Raw genomic sequence first — 23,316 nt, 5'->3', positions numbered from 1 at the left:
AGGAAAATTACTAAACTAATGTATGTCTGATAAAGCATAGATCAACTATTTAATGTTGTGTGGACATTGGAGAGATGTGAGTAGTGCTGTCTGCTTATCTTATGGCTTGAAGGGCACCTTCTTTCAGCCCAACTCAGCCCCTTCAAGTCCAGCATAGATTGCTCCAAGATTGATTTCATGCTTTGTGATTTCACTTACCAGCTGGCAAATGTGTCAAGATAGTGATCCAAAGCCTAGCATTATTATCCACACCTGCTCACTCCTCTGTTGCCATTCTGACACATTTGCTAGGTGAGTATGCCCTGAAATAACCCATGTCAAGACACTCTACAGCTAATTTTCTAGAATGGAAAGGTTTTTTTTTTTTTTTTTTTAAATGAGCACCAAATTATATTTTTGATATCACCAGGGCCCCAGCTCACTGAATTTATGTTCTCAGTTTATTAACAGACAAGAACATTTGAAGATCATCAAATCAGACCAAAGTATATCTATATTTAATTAAGATTTGCAATTTCCCTGCCTGATAATAGAATGAGGACCAGGTAGGATCCAAATTGCAAGTGTAATCAGGAAATGACAGCAAGCTGTAGTTGATTTAGGCAAATCTTCTTTCACAGCAAAGACCTCCGTGGCTGGTATTTCCCAAGTTGATCTGGCTTTTCAGTGATTAAGGTTCTCTATTCATTTCTGCTTAGCTCAGAACATTGTGACTGAGAACACATGGCTATTAGTTTTGCATGTGTGTATTCAGTGTTACAACAGAGAACACAAAAACAGGCTTCAGATATGTGTGTGTATCTGTTGTCTGTCTATTATGCTTATAACCCACCCTTGCTCCCAGTAACCTGGGGCAGCAATCACGATTCTCCCCACTACGATTCTATCCTGCCAGCAATGCTGTGAGATAGGTAAGACTGGAAAAAAGAACAACAGGGTTAAGGTCACCCACTGATCTTCCAAATGGAATATGAAACTGGGTCTTCCTGATGCTATTGTAACCATTATCTCACACTAGTCATGTTAAAGCACACTGCCAGAGTAAAGAGAAGAATTGTCCCTCATTCTGGCCATAGAACCCTTGTACTTGCTGCTTATTTTGTTCAGAAGCGTATAAGACAGGGAGAGATCAGTTGACCCTCACTGCAATTATTTTATGACCTGACTGTCCATCTTCTGTCACTAAATGCCAGGTGTATAAATGAGATAATTACTAGAACTGCACATAAGTCATGGTAAACCAGAGCAGCTGGGAGTTTACACTGAAATCAACAAATATCTGATGAATCCAACAAATGTTCAACTTTGGCGAGACCCAATTGGCAACTCTAAGGACTCTAGCACCTGTTTATAGATATTTCAGATGGGTTGTTTCTGTGTTTCCTACTTGTCTCTCAGTCAGATGTCACCCTCTCAACTAGGGTTGGGAAATTCCTGGAGATTTGGGGTGGGGGTGGGGGTGGGGTGGGGAGCCTGGGGAGGGGAGGGACCTCAGCCATGTATAATGTCCACCCTCCAAAGCAGCATTTTCTCCAGGGGAACTGATTTCTATAGTCTGGAGATGACTGGTAATTCCAGGAGATCTCTAGGCACCACCTAGAGGATGGCAGCCCCACTCTTAACTCCCATGCACATGATGCCTGATTCAGATGGGGACCATAGTGAATTGGGAGAAGGGGCTTCAGTACCCCCCATGCAGTATTCCTGATCTGGAATAGCCTGAAGGGCGCTGTTCACACTCTGTGGTCTATAAATGCATGAATGGGGTACACACAAGTTTCCCTAATCAACCAAATAGCACCAGTCCAAGGCCATTTCAGGTTGGGGAAATAGTATTGGGAGGGGATTAAAGCCCCTTCTTCCCATGCATCATTGTCCTGATTGGGCACAGTGTACACAGGAACTGAGGGGAAGATGAGATTCACAACTAAATGAAAGACAGTGGGAATCTAGACACAACCCATGGAAAATGAAATCTGGCCCTCAGAAGTCCAGTTTAACACTGACTGGCAAAAATAACATACCCAGGTAATATTGCAATGTCTCCTTTAAACTGGGATGCTTCTTATGTGACATTAGCAATGTTCACCTGCACCACAGATCTCTGGCATACAAAAATTTGCATATGTAGGGGTAGACTGCCTGGTTTAAACAAAATGTTGGGCACACCCAAAATTACACAAGAACATTTTTCTTCAGCCAACATCAGTGTTAAATTGGGCTAGGATTTCCCAGCCAGTGGCTGGGAGTGTGAGGAGGAACATGAGGCACTGATGGTCTGATGTCACTTCTGAAGAAACCGGAAAGTGATTTCATGCCTCTAGAGGAATCTCCAGGAACTCTGTGGTAAAACAGTACACTTTCTGGCAATTCCTAGAGTGGCATGACATCACTTCTGGGTTTTCCCCAGAAGTGTCATCACTCCATCACCTGACAGTGAATTTTTCATCCCACACCACCGGAGTGCTGGTGGGCAATGGGAGCTGGGGATAAGCCCTATCAGTCCCCTGTAAGTGGACTATAGCTGGTGCTTCCAAATAATTATGCTGTCTGCTGACCTCTAGACTCATATGGGACAGGTACCCATCACTATTTCATCATCATCACCATGATCATGTACCATGCAGGAATGCCACAAAGTCACAGAAAAAGTAGGGATCCTACTGAGTTGGAGGACTTTTCAGGTATATAGAAAAATATGCTTTGGTAAATTAACCCAAAAAAGAAAAAAGAAAAATATTGGTGAATGTTGAGAGTTAAAGGAAAAGGGAGATGTGAAATTAGCCTGCTCAAAAATCCTAATAGAAGAGATTTTGCGGATGGGAGGAAAGACTTACAAATTGTTTCCCCTCCTGTGATTCCTCATAAAGATTTGAAATGTTCCTCTCCCCTGTTCAAATTCCAAGCATGGATTTTAACTTTAGTAGATGAATTTTCTTTAGAAATCTACAACGCAAGACCAGAAATATAAATTGCCCATGTAATTCCTCATGTGAGTTTTAAACAAGAGTAATTAATTGCTATAAGGCACTTTACACATATTAAAAATGCTATAGAAAATATAATAACACACCATGTAGTTTTTTAATATCTTCAGCCATTTAATATTGTAAAGCAGGAGCCTAGAGAATACTATGTACAAACAGGAAGGAATTTTAGTAGTTTGGGATAAATATATACAAAGTTAAATCAAGCATGACCTAGTTCTACGTTAGCAGAAAGTTTATTAGTCATATTTTCACAGTTTCACACAATACAATGTAAGCTTTTGAATAAATAATGAAAGGTTGCATTTAAAAGGTTTACAGACTGCAGTTGTTAAAGGACAAAATTAATATTCAGGCTGAACCAAGCACATTCTGCTTGCACAGGGCCTTGCTTGCAGAAGCGGGGCTTTAATTTTCTTCTTAAAACAGCTGCTTTCTTATGCACTACATTGGGAGGTGCTATCAAGGTAGAAAAAGGGCTTAAATTAGAAACTCTATAGCACTGGCTTTTTATGATGAATCTCTCCAAATGAGTGCCTTAATCTGCAGATTTCAGCTTTTGTTAACAACTTATATATTTATTTTATTCAACTTGATCTTGTTTTTCTCTTTGAACACAAAGGGAAGTTTATAACACACATAAATATGAACACTGGGATTTTGAAATAGTGCACTCTTAAATGTTAAATTACAGCCAAACTGCACTGTTGGTAATATGCAAAAACTGGAAACATTGGCGTGTTAAAATTTAAAACAACATTTGAAATGCTGCTTCAAATTCAAGTGTACAATAACAAGCCATTCATTCAATTATGTAATTTTTTCCTAGATCGAATTTTAGAGAACAAAAATTTAAAAGAGATGGAGACAATGGATAGCATATATTTATTGCTTCTGTATCCTTTCCTTTCTCCAATGATATCAAGGGACTGTCGAAATGAGTGCGGGGTATGGAATACCAGGGTTGCTGTGCAGAGGAAGGCACTGGCACACCACCTCTGTTAGTCTCTTGCCATGAAAACCCCAAAAAGGGGTCGCCATAAGTCGGCTGTGACTTGACGGCACTTTACACACACACATCCCATTTCATCTTCTGTTGTTAAGAGTGATGTGTTCATGTGAGTATAGCTTTAAGAGAGCTCTCAAGAACTAGTTTCTCTTTCCCTCTCAAGGTCTGTATAGAAGAGGTCTCAGTTGGGTGTCATGCTTTGGCGAGGAAGTTGTAATCTCTCAGTGTGTGTTCTCCATTAGAAAGAATTCTCCTCCAGTTGGAAGCAATTAAGAGACCTGTTGTTGAAGCTACCAGAGCCTCCCATGTGTTGGTTACAGATAGAGTTGCCAGCTGTGGGTGGGGAAATACCTGGAGATTTTGGGGGTGGAGTAGGTTTGCGAGGTCCCTTAGCTCCACTGGCGGGAGCTTTTCAGAGGCATGGCCGGGGTGCGTGATGCATGCGCGCACCTGGCGTGATGTGCACGTGCGCCCCACATGCTGCACCTACATCACTTCCAGGTTTACCCGGAAGCAAGGCAGACGCTCTAGCAATCTCCACCAAAACGCAGTGTTTTTCATAGAGTTTTGGCGGAGGTTGCTAGAGCGTCCATGTCACTCTGGGTAAACCCAGAAATGACGTGGGCATTGCATGTGGCCATGCATGCATGCATTGCCTGCTGACCCTCAGCTGGTCAGCGGGCAGCTGGGTGGATTGGTGGGATTTTGCCCGCCACCACCAGGCACGGAAACCCTTGAGGAGGGCAGGGTTAGGGGAGGGAAGGGACCTCAGCAGGGTACAATGTCATAGAGTCTACCCTCCAGAACAGCCATTTTCTCCAGAGGAACTGACCTCTGTCATCTGGAGATCAATTGTAATAGCGGAAGATCTCCAGTCCTCACCTGGAGATTGCAACCCTGGCTACAGAGCAAAACTGAAGTGGGTACACTGGAAAGGACAGGTAGGGCCATTCCTATCCACCATGCCTCACATGAGTCTACACTGACATTTCCACATCATGTCCCAAAAGCAATGTGTGTACATTTAAAAGAGGTAACCATCACATTTCCCAGTTTGTTGTTCCTGCCATTTCTCCACCCACCTTGTTTCCTGTCTGCTGAGGGGCAAAATAACAATTTTGCTGGCCACATTGTGTGTGTGAGAGAGAATGGTATGGTACAAATTGGAGTAGTATAGGTACTGGCCAGGATCAGAAGAAGAGGAAGAGGAAGAAGAGGAGTTGTTTTTTATATGCTGATTTTCTATACCTTTTAAGGCTTACAATCTCCTTCCCTTCCTCTCCCCACAACAGGAACCTTGTGAGGTGGGTGAGGCTGAGAGAGCTCTAAGAGAACTGTGACTAGCCCAAGGTAACTCAGCTGGCTTCATGTGGAGGAGTGGAGAATCAAACCCGGTTGTCCAGATTAGAGTCCATGGCTCCTAACCACTACACCACGCTGGTTCTCACAAGAGTAGCATCACGAGTGCACTAGTTGGGTTTGCACAGGCTGCGTACAATGTTTGACTTTTCCTTGAACAGCTATTATTGCAAACTACTTTTTACACTCCTGACATTTCTAAAAGCAATTTTATGTTTGGCGTACTAGGCTTATGTTGGGGGTGGGGAGTTGAAATAATCTTTTGGTTCACAGAACTAGTTTCATGGTTGTTTGGATACCACCAACTGCCTTTGGCAAGGTCCCAGCAGCCACAACAGTGATGAGTGCTAATTCCTCCCCACCACCACCACCACCACCACCACCACCACCTTCCTACATTTTAATGACAGCAAGAGAGATTGTTTTCACTTTGCTGTTCTCTTATAAGGGACACATGTGGAGTTAGGCCTGAAAAGGACAAGGTGAAACTAGATAAAGGTGTTGTAATTTGTTTTTACAATCTCTTCATGTGGATCTTTTTGTAAACAAATAGTTCCTTTTTGACTACTGCAAACAGACTAACACGGCTACCCACTGTGAAATAGTTCCAAGTTAAGCATGGTATTATTTTTGTTGTAACGATGGTGGTATTTGATCCTGTCATTTCCAGCAGATTTTCCCCAAATTCTTGCTTCTCTGCCCCTTTTACATACATCGTGGTTCCTGATCTGCTTTTCCGACATACATTTATTTTATTGATTTTTATTCGCCCCTTTCTTAAGGCATCTTAGGGCAGCATAGGCAGTTCTTTCCTCTTTCATTTCAACCTTACAACATTTGTGTCAAGACAGATTAAAAAAAAAGATTGGTCCAAGGTCACCCAGTATGTGTCATGGCAAGCAGGGATTTGAACCCAGGTCTCCTCAGTCCCAGGCCAATATTCTAATGACCACATAACACAGGACGTACATGAGTTTGGAACCATGTAGAGAGTGTTTCCCAAAATAGACTCACTGTTGGTGCACGTATACAGGAATGTCCTTTCATAATGCAGGTCTGAAGCCTCAGTCTGAGAGGATCTTTGAAATCTATTGTAAAGACAGATAAGGGCTATAGCTTAATTCCTCTTGGTGGAAAATAAAAGAGGAAGACACAGATACCTAAACAGAGAGTAACTTTATTGTCCTAGGCAAGATACAGAATAAATGAAAGTAAAATAAGGCACCAAAACTGAATTTTTCATTGATACTTTAAAGTAGTGCCCAATTACAACTTAACCCAAAATGTGTTTCTCCCTTGTCGCTGTTCCAAAGTAACAATCCTCCCAGGGAGAAAAGAAGGGTTCAGGTGTTGCCACAAAGGGGTAAAAAAGTGTAAAAGGGAGAAGAGAAAGGGATAGGCTTGTCAGGTGCCCATTAATGGCAGGCAACCCCCCGGCAATTTTGGCTGCTACCCGCCAACACTTAGATGGTCAGTGGACAGAAGCAGGCCAGACAGACAGGGGGTCAGCGATCGTCATAGCTGCATGATGAAATACCTTCCAGCATGACCCAGAAGTGCTGGCATTGTGCTAGAGCGATACTCTAGCACTCGCCTCCAAACCAGAGTTTTTGGGCAAGTGCCACTTGCACGATGCCAGTGCTTCAGGGTCACACCAGAAGTGATGCCATTGCATAGTGACAACAATCACTGCAGGACCACAGTGAGTACTCCCCCCATCTCCCACCAGCTGCCAGGCCATGCCTGGCAACCCAAGAGAGGGAGTTTGGATAAAGGGAAACAAGGAATCCCTGGTTGCAATGTTACCTTTTGCTTGCAGATCAGGAATATAGGTTCACTCAGCAGAAATGGGTGTGTTCAAAACAACTTCTCTTTATTAGCAAGGTACAGAGATGGGAGCAACTGGTTTCAGGGCAAGTGATCTCAGGCAGTCTACAGTTCTATCTAACAAACAGAACTAAGGTGTAGAGACTCCACCCTATGAGACTAAACCGACACACACACACATATACGGGGGACAAACTGTTCCATTGTAATGTATACACCACAAGTAGCAAGGGCAGAAATGGGGGGAGAGCTATGTAAATAACAACCTCAAGCTAGTGCCTGGAGATCTCCCAGAATTACAGCTGATCTCCAGACTACAAAGATCAGTTCCCATGGAGGAAAGGGCCTTCTTTGGAGGGTGAACTCTATGGTATTATCACTTGCTGAGGTCTGTCCCATCCCCAAACACCACCCTCCCAAGGCTCCACCCCTAAATCTTCAGGAATTTCCCAACCTGGAGTTGGCAATCCTGGAAGCCAGATGGCTGTAAAGGAGAAAATGCGGGTAGTAGTAAATGAACTAAAAGGCAGGAAGGGAAGAAGAATGTGAAAGTTTGAAAGATGGAAAGACAGAACGGGGAAAATTAATTTATATTCTGCTGGTTCTTAACAAAAGAGTCCTGTTGGAAGCATCAGCAGTGGAAGAAGATTTGGGGGCAGAAACGGCTACCAAATGGTGGACTTTTATGTCATTTGTAGTGCAGGCCTCATAGGACATCAATCATGCAGTATCACTGATACATATGTCTTGGACAGGATTACTGCAAATACCTGTTAGGAAATCTAAAAGCCTGTAATGGAACATACTTGCTAATAAGTGGGTTTAGCATCAAAATCTCAATTGCTTTTAAATGCTAGATGCTTTATTCTGTGCCTGTCATTACGATACACTAAGCAGATTATTATTTTGATGCTGGGGAGAAATTGTCACTCTTGCCTGGCTGATTTTGCTCTGTCTCTGTTTTATTTTGCAGGCTAATCTGTTTGTGGCTTTGGTATAGAAGGGCAACTTTTGTGCTATGGATGATAAGAAATGGGACTGAATATAAAAGTGCAACTAATTTTAACATCCTTATATAATTCCATACGCAGCCATGTTAGGAATGCTGTATACATTTTTGGTTGCTCCATCTTTTGAAAAAGAATATAGAGCTGGAAATTGTGCAAAATGATAAAAGGATGAAAAGGTATTCAGGAAGTTTTCGTTTGTAGACGGTTGAGGTGGGGCACGATAAAGGTTTATAAACTGTTCATGGCTTCAAGAAAGTAGGTAGAATCACCCCCCCCAAAAGAAAAACACAATAGAACTCAGTGTCTCAACAGAATTGAATGGCTGTAGATTCAGAACAGCCAGACAAAGGGGGGGGGAGATAAAGGGGGGGAATCTTCTTCACAACACATACAATTTATGGAATTATTTGCTGCAAGACCTGGTGAGGGCCACTAGCATGGAAGGCTTTTACAGGGTATTAGTTAGATTTCTGGAGGAGGTCTGTCAACAGCTATTGATGACTACATGGATCCTCCATGGATCCTCCATGGATACTGGTTGTTGGGGCAGGCAAATGCCTTCATGGCCTGCTTGTAAGATTAATTGATTCATCTGGCAGTTGTTGTGGGAAATGTGATACTAGCCTAGGTAGATGTTATGCTCTTGTGGAAGGTCATATTTTGATACCAGAATTAGACTGAACCTCTTTAGGTTGGAATCAAGCATTCAAGTCTGATTTTAAGGTCTGAATCAAACATATTCTCCTAAGCCAAAGTTGCTGCCCAAAAGCCTTTGTCTGTCTGTGCTTGAGGAATCATGTTGAATTTCTTTCCCCACCCCCCGAGTCGATCCAATTGTACAGAGTGTTAGCATGCCAGTGTTGCACATCAACTGAGTAGCTGAAGTTGGCCAGTAGGAATTCAAATGTGAGTGTATTGCTAGGTTTCCCAAGGGCTTTTCAGCAGCAACCACAGACAGCTGAATGTTTGTACAGGCCATAAGACTGGCTTTAAATAAGGGTTTGAGTGGCTCTCGAGTTGGGTTACTAAAAGAGGAAAGTATTTAATAGAGAAAATAAGATGTCGTGCTTATCTCCCACTGGTACTTATTCAGCCTTAACCTGAATAGCCAATACAGTTTCAAAATTAATCCTCCTCTTTCAGGTTTGATATATTTGATGTGAATGTTAAGGGCAGGTTTTAAAACAGGAAATCATCAAGCAGCCAGAGAATGTACATTATAAAGCCATTTGAGCTCAGTAATTGTCCCCTCCATTATATAAGTAATATACTCTTTTCCTGAAGTGGCTACTTGTGGTGTTTGCTCCAGGGGCAGCACATACCATCACTATTGGTGATCTAAGTTTAGGGTCTCTTTGTGTTGAAGGCAATGAAGGGAATGCTGAGACTGATAGAAGAAAAGGACCCTTCAGCTAATTGGCACTACATTTTAATTTGAAAGCTTCACAAATTCTAGTTCTCTTAGGTTACTGAAAGTTCCAGCAGTGGCTCACACAATGAATCATAGGGATGGTTTCCACTCCTACTATGAAGCACTGCTTTAAGGGATGGGGCATATGAGTCCCTGACCGGAGAGTATCAGGAGACAGTGATGAAAATTCTGGAGCTTTGGCTGGGGCCCTGGATGGATAGCAGAACCCAGTACCATCAAGAACCTGGCAGCCATGCCATGCTCTGCTATCCATTCAGAATCTGTGTGTCTGCATAGTGCTGTAGCCACAGAGTTAGCTCTGTCACTGCCTCTTGATGCCCTGTGATAAGATAACACGTATCCCACTTCCTTCATTAACACTCAGTTGTAAGAGTGGACACTCTCCTTCCACTCTTCCAGAAGCTGTTGCTGACTGGAACATAACTGTGTCCAGCAATGTACTGCAGTTCCTCCCCTGACCCAAAGAAGTCCATTCAAGGCTTTGCTTGTGCGTGGATGTCAGTGTGCTAGCCCCTCTAATTCAAATGTAGCAAGACACATCACTGGCTAAACTGGGCTAGGGTTGCCAGATGGCCTCTTTGTTCCAGCAAGAGAAAAAATGGGGGGAGGGGCAAAGCAACAATGTGCGACATCACTTCCAGTTGTACCCAGAAGTGATATCACAATGCACTAGGAATTCCCTGATTTGAGGACTTCATAGAGCATCATGATGTCATTTCCAGGTACAGCTGGAAGTGACATTGCAATGCTGCTTTCCCTGACTTTTGATCCCACTGGAGCAAAGAGTGGGGGAGGAGGGCAAGGAACCAGGGCTGGGAATCTGGCAAGCCTTACCAGTCAGCCAATGGGAGGGCTTTAAAGAGAAGACTATAAGTAGACACTGTCATAGAATCATAGAGTTGGAAGGGCCATATAGGCCATCTAGTCTAAGCCCCTGCTCAATACAGCATCCCTGATAAGTGTTTGTCCAGCTGCTTCTTGAAGACTGCCAGAGAGGAGGACCTCACCACCTCCCTAGGCAGGATACAGGATGATCTTGACAGGCTGGAGAATTGGGCTAAAACTAATAAAATGCATTTCAACAGAGATAAATGTATTCACTGTTGGTGGACATGTACTCTAGTCCAAAAATTTTGGAAGAAAATACATAAGAACCTAGAAGCTATCATCGGTAAATCTATAACATATGATCCTAAATTATTCCTCTTGAGTAAAATACCAGATAAATACAGCAACGATCATCAGATCATATTAAAATACCTAATCACAGCGGCGAGAACAGTTCTAGCGTCATTGTGGAAAACGGATAAAACACCAAAAATTGAAACTTGGATAGATAAAGCCTATGAATATGTAACAATGGCACATTTAACAGAAACATTACAAAAAGATATTCAAAGACCAAACAAAGATAAATGGAATGCCTTTTATGAACATATTAAAATTAAAAAATAACCAAAAAATAATAATACTGGGAGATAGATGTAAATTAAGTTGATGATCAAATGTATTATGTTTTTGCTTTTTGTCTGTGAGTGTAATACTGAGCTTTATAAGGGGGGAGGACTATGCATTTTTATTCACGAAATTTTTTCCCCCTCTTCTGTTAATGAAAAATATTGCTTAATCGAAAGGGTTTTTTTGTTTGTTTGTTTGTTTTTTTCCCTTTTCTTTTTTCCTGTATCCCCACTTAATACTGAAAACCAATAAAAACTTTTATATATATATAAAAAAAACAGAGATAAATGTAAAGTTCTGGATTTAGGTAGGAAAAATCAAATGCATAATTATAGGATGGGGGAGACTTGTGTTAGCAGTAGTGTGTGCGAAAAGGATCTTGAGGTCTTAGTAGACCAAACATTGAACATGAGTCAGCAGTGTAATACGGTAGCTAAAAAGGCAAATGTGATCTTGGGCTGCATCAATAGAAGTATAGTGTCCAGATCATGTGAAGTGATGGTATCGCTTTACTCTGCTCTGGTTAGACCTCACCTACAGTATTGTGTTCAGTTCTGGGCACTACAATTTAAGAAGGATGTAGACAAGCTGGAACGTGTCCAGAGGAGGGCAACAAAGATGGTGAGGGGTCTGGAGACCAAGTCCTATGAGGAAAGGTTGAAGGAGCTGGGTATGTTTAATCTGAAGAGGAGAAGACTGAGAGGGGATATGATAACCATCTTCAAGTACTTGAAGGGCTGTCATATGGAGGATGGTGCCAAATTGTTTTCTGTTGCCCCAGAAGGTTGGACCAGAACCAACGGGTTGAAATTAAATCAAAAGAATTTCCATCTAGACATTAGGAAGAATTTTTTAACAGTTAGAGCGGTTCCTCAGTGGAACAGACTTCCTCAGGAGGTGGTAAGTGCTCCTTCCCTGGAGGTTTTTAAGCAGTTCATGAGAGGGAGGGCATCTTGGCCATCTTCTGGGCATGGAGTAGGGGTCACTGGGGTGTGTGTGGGGGTAGTTGTGAATTTCTTGCATTGTGCAGGGGGTTGGAATAGATGAGCCTGGTGGTCCCTTCCAACTCTATGATTCTATTCTATGAATCTATGACTCCACTGCTGAACTACTCTTACTGTAAAAATTTCATCCAGCTGGTACCTTTCCACCTATAATTTAAACCCATTATTGCGAGTCCTGTGCTGCCAACAGGAACAGCTCCCTGTCCTCCTCTAAGTGACAGCCTTTCAAATAGTCAAGAGAGCAATCACATCCCCCCCTCAACCTCTTCTTCTCCAGACTAAACATTCCCAAGTCCCTCAACCTTTCCTCATAGGGCTTGGTCTCCAGGTCCCTGATCATCCTCGTCGCTCTCTTGTGCACCTACCTCCATTCTGTCCACATCCTTTTAAAAGTGAGGCCTCCAGAACTGTATGCAGTACTCCAGGTGTAGCCTGATCAATGAAGTATACAACGGGACTATGACATCTTATGATTTGGATGTTATGCCCCTGATGATACACCCCAAGATCACATTAGTCTTTTTTGCCACTGCATCTCACTGGCTGCTCATATTTAAAATTCGGTCCACCCATAGCCTTAGATATTGTTCACACACAGTGGGGGTTACGGCACTTTGTATTCCCAGCGATGTATTAAGAGTTTGAAAATGTTATAAAAAACATTGCTTTAAAAGGGTTTTTGGATACCACAGCTTATAAATGGTTGGAAGACGTCTTCACAGCTAAAGGGGCCAAACAAAGTGCGAACAGTATTTTTTATAACGTTTTCAAACTCTTAATACATCGCTGGGAATACAAGTGCGGTAACAGCCAGTGTTACCCAGAAGCATATCCCCCATCCAGTATGCATGCTTCTCATTTTTGTTACCTAAATGTAGAATTCTGCACTTGTCCCTGTTGCATTGAATCTTGTCCCTGTTGCATTGAATCTTGTTCATATCTGCCCACTGTTCCAGTGTTTTCAAATCTCATTGGAGTCTATCTTCAGGGGTGTTCCCTATTCCTCCCAATTTGTGTCATCTGCAGATTTTATGAGTAGTCCTTCCTTCCCATGCAGGCAGTTTCCACATGTTTTTGAACGTGGAGCTATGTAAGATCAGATGGTTGTTGTTAGGAGCCAAGAAGGAATGTTTTGACTCTCCTTCAGATTAGTGCTGAAAGGTTGTTGTTATTTTTCCCAACCTGTTTCATGTCGTTCCTGGAATGTGGTGTGCCAATATAGATAGGCCTGGTCTTAAGACTGGTTAGGCTATAACTCGGGATGGCAGGAATTGTGTGGGTTGCTAACAGCTAGGGTTGGCAGCTCCCTTTTGTGAAATACTTGGATATTTGGGGGTGGAACTTGAGTAGGGTGGAGTTTGATAAGAGAAGGAACTTCAATAGGATGTAATGCCATAGAGTCCACCTTCCAAAGTGGCCATTTTCTCCAGGTGAACTAATCTACGTCACCTGGAGATTGGTTGTAGTAGCAGGAGACTTCCAGTCACCACTTGCAGGTTGGCTACCCTACTAACAGCAGAGGCAGGGCTCATTGGTGAATACCTTGAGGCATGTAACAATGGAAGGCCATCCCTAAAACAGCCCATCATTCATCTGAGTTAGGAAGTGGGTTGCAGAAGGAATGCCCTCAGTACTGAGCAAAATCAACCAAACCTTTAGTTGTTGGCATGGGGGTGAAGGATGCACCTCTTGGCACAGTTAATGTGCAGGCTGGGATAAACAAGGCTGGTGGCAATACTAGCCAAGTTTGGAGCTAGCTTGGTGCTAGGGCTGTGCAAAAAACAACAGTATATTTTGGGTTTGGGTTTATTGGGGCCAAATTTGTTTGCAGTAAACCTGAAATAAGCCGAATTCCCATACTGGAAAATATGGGAATTCAGCTTATTTCTGGGTTTCCCAAAAAAAATCAGGCATTTGCGCCCGTGGGGATTTTTGTGAAGCTTCTGGAGGGCATTTTTTGAGGTAGAGCCCCCCAAATTTGCAGTGTTCATGCAAGGGACTCTGCTTGCCTGAACCCCCAAGTTTGGTGAAGATTGAGTCAAGGGGTCCTGTTTCATGGGGTCTGGAAGGGGTCTCCCCATCCTCCTCCATAGAGAAGAAATAGTGAAGTGGCCGCAGTCAGATTCTCTATTGTGAACTTCACTATGCTTCTCTATGGAGGAGCCTGGCAAACTTTCCCACCATTGAAAGCAATGGTCCATTGCTTTCAATGGCCCATTGCTTTCAATGATGGGAAAGTTTGCCGGGCTCCTCCATAGAGAAGCATAGTCAAATTGAAAGTAAACCCAAAATTAACTGTTTTGATAATATTCAGTTTTCTTTCAGCCAAATACCAAGACCTGGGAATCTACCCAAAGCCGAATAGGCAATTCTCAAAAAGTCAAATAGATATTTGGCTTTTTCGGGTTTCCTCCCATTTTTCTATCTTTGACTGGTTTTGTTAGAGCCCCATAGTTGGGATAGGGTTGTATAATCAGAGCCAACTTGGTCTGGATAGTCTGGAGACAGAAGGGTCATTTAAAAGATGGGGCTCACCCAGTCCTGTTTTCTATACCTTATTTCTCTTACATTTAAGCTGCTTTCCTCAGTTTGGAAGCTAATTTGGATGGACTCTAGATATGAACAATGGCCCAAGAGTTTGGGCGAAAACGCATGGTCACTTTATCCTCCTTTAATCCCTGTTTTAGCCAGGATCGAACGCACATTAGGCGAAAAGCATGCGTTCGATCCTGGCTGAATCCTGTCCGAAACAGGGATTAAAGGAGGATAAAGTGACCATGCGTTCTCGCCCTTTGAGGTGCCAGCCTGCCACTCAGCTCTTTCCACAAGTCCTCAGCAACACTGACCTTCTGAAACTGAAAACTGATTGACAGCTCAGCTCACAAATGCCTGCAGGATGGGGGCAACCTCTTTGCGGACCCATAAAATTGGACCCTCTGTCCCAAACTTCACCAAACTTCAGTGTCCATCTAAAAAGAGTCCTTAGTGACTCTACCTGCAAAAATACCCCCACAGGAGCTTCAGAAAAAAATCTCCATGGACTATAATGGACCCTATTTTTTACTTTTGTAAACCTGGAAATAAAGTTGAATACCCATTTACCATTACGGGTATTCAGCTTATTTTGGCCCAATAAACCTGAACCCAGAATTTACCCCCCCCCCAATATATATATATATATATATATATATATATATATATATATATATATATATATATATATATATATATATATATATATTTGTATAACCCTAGCAGTGGGATATCGGCAAAGGGAAAGCGGAGGCCCCATTGAGATTATTTTGTAAATTGCTCATTAATCATCTGATCCTTCTAATTGCACGGCAGATTCTGGAGTAGGGTTACCAACTCTGGGTTAGGAAATACCTGGATAATTTGGGGATGGAGCCTGAGGAGGGTGGGGTTTTGAGGAAGGGAGAGACTTCAATGGGGTATAATGACATAGAGTCCACCTTCCAAAACAGCCATTTTCTTCAGGTAAACTGATCCCTGTTGCCTGGATATCAGTTGTAATAGTGGGAAATCTCCAGCCACCACCTGGAGGTTGGCAAGCCTATTCTGGGGGCATTATGGATATTCCTGATAGGGTCGGGAAAGCTAAACATAGCAAATGCAATAAAACCACACATTATAATTGGTGGAGCTGCAATTAATAAGAGAATCATTGAAATATGCCTGAACCAGACTTCCCTCCTCTGCCTCAGTTTTTAACTTGCTCCTCTAATATTTCATAATGGCACTATTGCTGATGCTGTAGTCATAAACTTTTGTTTTTCTGGTCCTCAACGATTGGCATATGCTCCCTGGAGTGTATATGTCACAAGAGGGTGGTGGAACAGATGGCAGGAAAGAAAGCACCACACTGCAAACGTACCAAAATATGCACATTCATTACACTAAAAAAAAGAAAAAGAAACAATCCAGTGAAAAATAATTGAAGGGAGGGGAGAGAAGAGGCATGGCCTCTTAGGAACAGATGCAAACCTGTCTTCAGCTCCCTTTGCATTAATTGTGTGTGTGTGGAGCGGGGAGTGAACCATGTATTGTGTTCAGGGAAGCAAAAGTATTTACCTTGGCAATTCTTACAACACCTGGCACTCAGGCTGCTTCTGTTAAGTAGAGCTTCTTGTAAGAGAATAGAATAATAGAATATTAGAGTTGGAAGGGAACCCTGGATGGCTAGAACTAGATGGCTTGCAATTGCATGTTTGTTTGTTTTTAAAAAAACCTCTGCATTCTTTTTTGTCCCCTCTGTATCTAAATACTTACTTTAAGCAACACACACACACATCTATATATAGACAGAGCATGTGATTAAGCCTGTTTATAATATTACTTCAAATGTGACTACTAGTGAGAGTCAATGTGGTACAGTGGCTAGAATATCACACTAAAACCTCTGGAACCCAGGTTTGAATTCATATCCAGCCATGAAAAATCACTGCATAACCTTGGCCCCATCCCAGCCTAACATACCTCACAGGGTCGTTATGATGATAAAATGGACGAAAGGGGTACATTGTTATCCCCTCTTCCATTTTAAGCTACAGGTTAGGTTTCTCCCTTTAAACATGGTGTTTCTGTTTAACAGCTGTTGATAGTCCTATCCCCAAGTCTACTCCTTTTTTCAAGAGAGGTAACTACTCTTTGATTCAATAAGTACCTCCTTGGGTCTTTCAGGGGATGGGTGTTAAGTGAAAGATCATACACACTCGTACATTCTAAATTAGCTTTTTAAATTAGCATTTATTACATGGACCCTTGACTTTTCTAATTTGTAGGATACGATTTTCTACACATAACTCAGATTCCTAAATGATAGCCCGTACAGAAACAGACAGATATGAAAAGATGATGAACTAAGAAATGGGATCGCAGCATCCTTAATGTCATGTGGAGAGAATATACATACATTTACTAAACTAGGTATGGGATTTATTCTAATTAGCTCTCACTTTCTCTGATTACTCCTAGGAGCTGGTGGATGGTCCCCAATGGATTCTAGCACAGAGCAATGGCTTCAGATTGATTTGGGAGACAGAGTGGAGATTACAGGTGTTGCTACTCAAGGAAGATATGGAAGCTCAGACTGGACAACAACCTACATTCTAATGTTCAGTGATACAGGCCGCAACTGGAAGCAGTATAGAGAGGAAGACATCATCTGGGTAAGTGGGAAGTGTTTTGAATAATTAGTTACAGTACAATTAACTATCATAGATATATCTGTACTCAAATGCTATTTAACCCTTTTCTACAGTAATAAATATTGCTGGAATATTTTAAATTTCTAATTCTCATGGTGGGGACAAAATTGTCCATATGTATCTGTGAACTCAAAAATCACCTGGCAACTAAGATATACAGAAATACGGACCCAGGGTTAAGGAGAGCATTTACTACGGCACGATTTCAAACGATGCCTTCAGCATTCACCCATGGTAGATATAAAAAAAAAATCCTCATAACCTAAGGCTATGTCCCTGCTCCTCAGGTTCAATAGAGGATCTCCCACATATTTTGTTTAGTTGCCCATTTTACAACTCCATTTGTTTTAAATTAACCCAGCATATCCCAGATGTATTAGATACAGTTGAGGGCCGAGTTAGATTTTTAATGGCAGACGTTAATTCAAAGATCACGCTTAGTGTGGCCTTTTATATCATGTTAGCTTCTAAGCTAAGGAAGAAATTTGTTGAAAATTAGACTCCGAAGTTGACACAGAAAGAATAATTTAGGAGAACTATAACATTCAATTCAGTAACCAATATGTGGCTGTCTGTAACATTTTAAAAAAATTATTCATGTAACTCTGGGTGTTGTGGGTTATACATTTTGTATGGTTTTAATCTGAACATTGTTAAGGTCTGTGACTAAAACATTAATAAAACTGAATTGACTTTACAGAAATAACTCGATGTACCGCTTTTTTAAACCTCATGGTTTACAGAGCATTTGGTATAGTTTTGGATAGGTGGAAGTCATGGAGCCCTTGAGAGTGCCACACCAATTGTATGTCCTTATTTCTTAAGGCGCTTTCACACATGCCGAATAATACACTTTCAATCCACTTTGCAGCTGGATTTTACTGTGTGAAATGGCAAAATCTACTTGCAAATGATGATTAGACTGCATTGAAAGTGGATTGAAAGTCCATTATTCAGCATGTATGAAAACATCCATAGTGGTTAAATATGAGTGACCCACATGCATCAAAGTGTATGACAGTATGTGATTTGCAGTTCTGCCCCTATAAAATCAATGATAAGCTTCCTCCCTTATTCTTTGCCAATTTTGAAGCACACAGGAACCCTAGTTGGTTGTTTTGTCAATGAATAGTGAAATGCTGAAAAAATGTAGCCAAATGTTAGTGACGAGCACTTGTCATGATTGCTACTGTGTATGCGCAAAATAATGGGCTAATTTTATTTCTAAATATTAGTAAAGGACAGTGAAAGTTTTCAGAAAGGACAGCTAGTTATGTTGAAAGATTTCAACATGATACTGCATCCACCCAGGATAAATCAAGAGGGGGGTATAGTATTATAAACATTATACAAAAAATTAGAAAATAGTTGAAGGACTGGAATTTTGCAAACAGTTGTAGGTATTTGAATACAATGATGATAAACTGTACATTTTGTTGAAATCATCATAATTCATGCTTCAGATTGTGTGTGTGTGTGTTGCTTGTTGCCTTCAAAGAAGCACATGGTTGCTTCTAGTACACCACTGTGTGAACGGACTGGGCTTGATGGGCCTTGATCTGATCCAGCATGGCTTTTCAAATGTTCTTATGTGTAATCTTGATTAAAACTACTAACATCAGACATTGGGAGCAGTAATAGATCATGCATCAATCTCGTTGCATTATAAAGTAAGCCACAGTGTTGCTCCTTAGATAATATCTTACTTTTGGATCAAACCATTAAAGAGGTATTGAGGATTACTTTAAATCTAACATCAACACAGTAGGATCGGCAATAACTATATGGGAGGCTTTTACGGCTATTATTAGAGGCTCAATTATTAGAGTTGCTTTATGCAAAAAGAGTCTTCAGCCGCGAAGAAGAAAGGAGATTATTTTGGCTGATAGCAGCATTGGAAAGAAAACAGAACAATGATTATTTAGATGATACATTGACACTCATTGAGAGCAATGGGGAGAAACAAGTCACCAGGAGCTATTCCAAACCACAGAAACTGAGTCCATCAAAATCTTGACAAGAATATGCCAACAGATATGGAAAACAAAACAATGGCCCACAGACTAGAAATGATCCATTTACATTCCAATTCCCAAGAAAGGAGACATCAAAGATTGAAGCAACTATCGAACCATCGCATTAATTTCTCACGCAAGTAAAGTGATGCTCAAAATCTTACAGCAAAGGCTGTTACTATATATGGAACAAGAAATGCCTGATGTTCAAGCTGGTTTCAGAAAAGGAAGAGGCACTAGAGATCATATTGCAAATATACGCTGGTTACTGGAGCGTACGAGAGAATTTCAAAAGAAAATCAGCTTGTGTTTCATAGATTACAGCAAAGCTTTTGACTGTGTGGATCATGAAAAGCTGTGGCTGGTTTGAAAGGAAATGGGTGTGCCACTACATCTGATCGTTTTGATGCGCAACCTGTACTCTGGACAAGAGGCCACAGTTAGAACAGAATATGGAGAAACGGAATGGTTTCTATTTGGCAAAGGTGTCAGACGAGGATGTATTTTATCTCCCTATCTCTTCAATCTATATGCAGAGCATATAATTAGGAAAGCTGGATTAGATTTAGATGAAGGTGGAGTGAAAATTGGAGGGAGGAACATTAATAATTTGAGATATGCCGATGTCACTACATTATTGGCAGAAAATAGTGAAGATTTGAAACGACTACTGCTGAAAGTTAAAAGAGAAAGTGCCAAAGCAGGACTACAGCTGAACATCAAGAAGACAAAAGTAATGACTACAGGAGAATTACACAACTTTAAGGTTGACAATGAGGCAATTGAAATTGTTCATGACTTTCTATTCCTTGGCTCCACCATCAACCAAAAGGGAGACTGCAGCCAAGAAATCAGAAGGAGATTGAGACTGGGAAGGGCAGCCATGAAGGAGCTAGAAAAGATTCTGAAGTGTAAGGATGTGTCACTGGCCACCAAGACTAGATTAATTCATGCCTTCGTATTTCCTATTACTATGTATGGGTGTGAAAGCTGGACAGTGAAGAAAGCTGATAGGAAGAAAATAGATTCCTTTGAAATGTGGTGTTGGAGGAGAGTGTTACGGATTCCGTGGACTGCCAAAAAAACAAATCAGTGGGTTATAGATCAAATCAAGCCTGAACTGACCCTAGAAGCTAAAATGACTAAACTGAGGCTGTCGTATTTTGGTCACGTCATGAGACGACAAGAGTCACTGGAAAAGACCGTCATGATAGGAAAAGTTGAGGGCAGCAGGAAAAGAGGAAGACCCAACAAGAGATGGATTGACTCAATAAAGGAAGCCACAGCCTTCAATTTGCAAGATCTGAGCAAGGCTGTCAAAGATAGGACATTTTGGAGGACTTTCATTCATAGGGTCGCCATGAGTCGGAAGCGACTTGACGGCACTTCACACACACACACACATTGACACTAGTAAAGGCTGCCTATAAAAAAGTGTATATCATTGATACAGCATAGTTTTGTTTTGATTTGTTGAGAAAGGGTCCACTTCTAGCATCTCAGTTGGCAAAAAGAAAACAAAAAAGGAGAATGTTATCCTGCCCCTAAAAATAAGGATAGGAGAAACAGCATCAAAGGCAAGTCGAATGACCTCACCCTCCATCCCCGCTTTCCTTACCCGAATATACCCAGCAGGCAGTGGGGGGTCTGTGTGTGAGTGAGCCCACTTGCCCTATTCCCTCCTATCACACAGGGTAGGTTCCTACCACCACTCAGTCTTATTAGCCCTCAGCGGTTTGAGGTACTGACAGTGATGCCCTGTGTGCATGCTCACTCACTGATGCATACTACCACCACCCCTCCCCACCCTGCTAGCCCTCTAGCCAACTCAGGTCCATATGTGGTTGAACAGCCAGGCACTTGGGTGGAAACTTTTTGGTCACATTCTCAGACCTTTATTTACTAACATACACCTCTTGTTTCTAGGAGCACAAGAGCATAGGAAGTTAGTATCAGAACATTAGAGGGAAGGTTACAGATGCTAATATAAAAGAAACAAAACCAAAGGCAAACTAAGTTGTACCTGTCAGTGGGTTTACCTTGACATTATTCTTAAAGGAATGAATGCAAGCTAAACTAGAACCTTGAAACAGAGTTTAATGCAGACTTCACTCAGAGATTAATCTGGTTAATATTGTGATGTACATAGATAATATTATGCCACCACTAGAAAAACATTGCCATCATAAAATTATATATTGCAGATTTTAAAAAAATATCATCCAATTTCCTGATATAAGATCAACAATGATAAAACAATTATTGTTAATAAATGTCCCTGTAGCTATGAATTTGGGATTATTTCCACTACAAAACTGATTAAACATTTAAGAACAGTATTAACAACTGATTTAAAATGGATGAATAATTTAAATTATAAAGTGGTACTGTAAAAAATGAACAATTCAGGTAGATTCAAGTAGTCATGATGCATACCTATTATCTCCAGGATCAGAGGAGCATGCCTATTATATTAGGTGCTGTGGAACACAGGCAGGATGGTGCTGCTGCAGTCGTCTTGCTTGTGGGCTTCCTAGAGGCACCTGGTTGGCCACTGTGTGAACAGACTGCTGGACTTGATGGAACTTGGTCTGATCCAGCATGGCTGTTCTTATGTTCTTAGATGGAGCAAATTGAAGCTTTGTGGACTGTAAGAATGAATGAAATCAGGATGGCAGTTGTCCCCATATCTATAATCTCCACTTCATTCTATTCTCCTATTAGTTGATTACAGAGAGATTAATGCATAGGATAAAATATTAAATAATTTCATTTGAGGTGAGAAGTGGAGCTGTGTCAAGCTAGATACCATGGGTCCATCAAGGTCACTATTGTCTACTCAGACTGGCAATGGCTTTCCAGGTTCTCAGGTAGAGGTATTTCACATCACCTACTACCTGATCCGTTTCACTGGAGATGCTGGGGATTGAATCTGGGACCTTCAGCATACAAAGCAGATGCTCCACCACTGAGCCACAGCCCCTCCCATATTTCCTCTGTAATTTTTACACATTGTCTATTTGTACGTTGAAACACCCTCAGCGCAGTGTGTAATTGGTGAAGGTAATTGTGTGTTCCAGTTTTGTAGAATCAGTCCTATTTAACCTTTTTTTGGAGGTAGCCAGGCTATTCTGTAGTAGCATAACAAAATCCATGTCCAGATTTCTTTCTTTCTTTCTTTCTTTCTTTCTTTCTTTCTTTCTTTCTTTCTTTCTTTCTTTCTTTCTTTCTTTCTTTCTTTCTTTCTTTCTTTCATCTCACCTTTCTCCCCACTGTGGACCCAAAGCTGCCTACGTTATTCTCCTCTTCTCCACTTTATCCTCACAACAACCCTGTGAGGTAGGTTAGGCTGAGACAGAGTTGTCAACCTCCAGGTAGTAGCTGGAGATCTCCTGCTATTACAACTGATCTCCAGCCAATAGAGATCAGTTCCCCTGGGGGAAATGGCCACTTTGGCAATTGGACTCTATGGCATTGAGGTCCCTCCCCTCCCCAATCCCTGCCCTCCTCAGGCTCTGCCCCCAAAACCTCCCACCGGTGGTGAAGAGGGACATGGCAACCCTAGGCTGAGAGTGTATGACTGGCCCAAGGTAATCCAGCAGGCTTCCATGGCAGAGTGGGGATTCGAATTTGGGTCTTCCAGATCCTAATCTGACACTTTAACCACTATACCATGTTGACTTTCAGTAGCACCTTAAAGATCAACAAAATTACCCAATGTGTACATTTTTGTGAGTCAAAGCTCACTGACAAAGTATCTGATGAAAGGAGCTTTGACTCCCAAAAACTGACACGTTGGAAAATGTTGTTGATATTTAAGATGCTACTAGTTTTTGTTCATTGACAGATTTCCCCCCAAAAAACAAACTTTACTTTAATGATACTGCTCATACAGCCAGTTCAGGTCTGAACAGTGTCACACTAAGAAAAACAAACAAAACAGGAGATGCACAGATCCTGAAATCAGTGCCGTTCTGTGTAAAAATT

The 23,316-nt window shown here is 41.6% G+C and overlaps 1 protein-coding gene across 1 annotated transcript in view; it reads left to right on the top strand.

Moving 5' to 3' along the window:
• Nucleotides 1-23,316, top strand: part of CNTNAP5 (contactin associated protein family member 5) — a 603,640-nt gene that overhangs the window by 132,001 nt on the left and 448,323 nt on the right. The window contains exon 3 of the mRNA XM_056861386.1: nucleotides 17,082-17,275. Within this exon, the coding sequence (XP_056717364.1) occupies nucleotides 17,082-17,275 (194 nt within the window). The remainder of the gene's footprint in view (nucleotides 1-17,081; nucleotides 17,276-23,316) is intronic.

Source organism: Euleptes europaea, chromosome 15, assembly GCF_029931775.1.
Source record: "Euleptes europaea isolate rEulEur1 chromosome 15, rEulEur1.hap1, whole genome shotgun sequence".
NCBI lineage: Eukaryota > Metazoa > Chordata > Lepidosauria > Squamata > Sphaerodactylidae > Euleptes > Euleptes europaea.
This window is presented reverse-complemented; position numbering and strand designations above follow the sequence as displayed.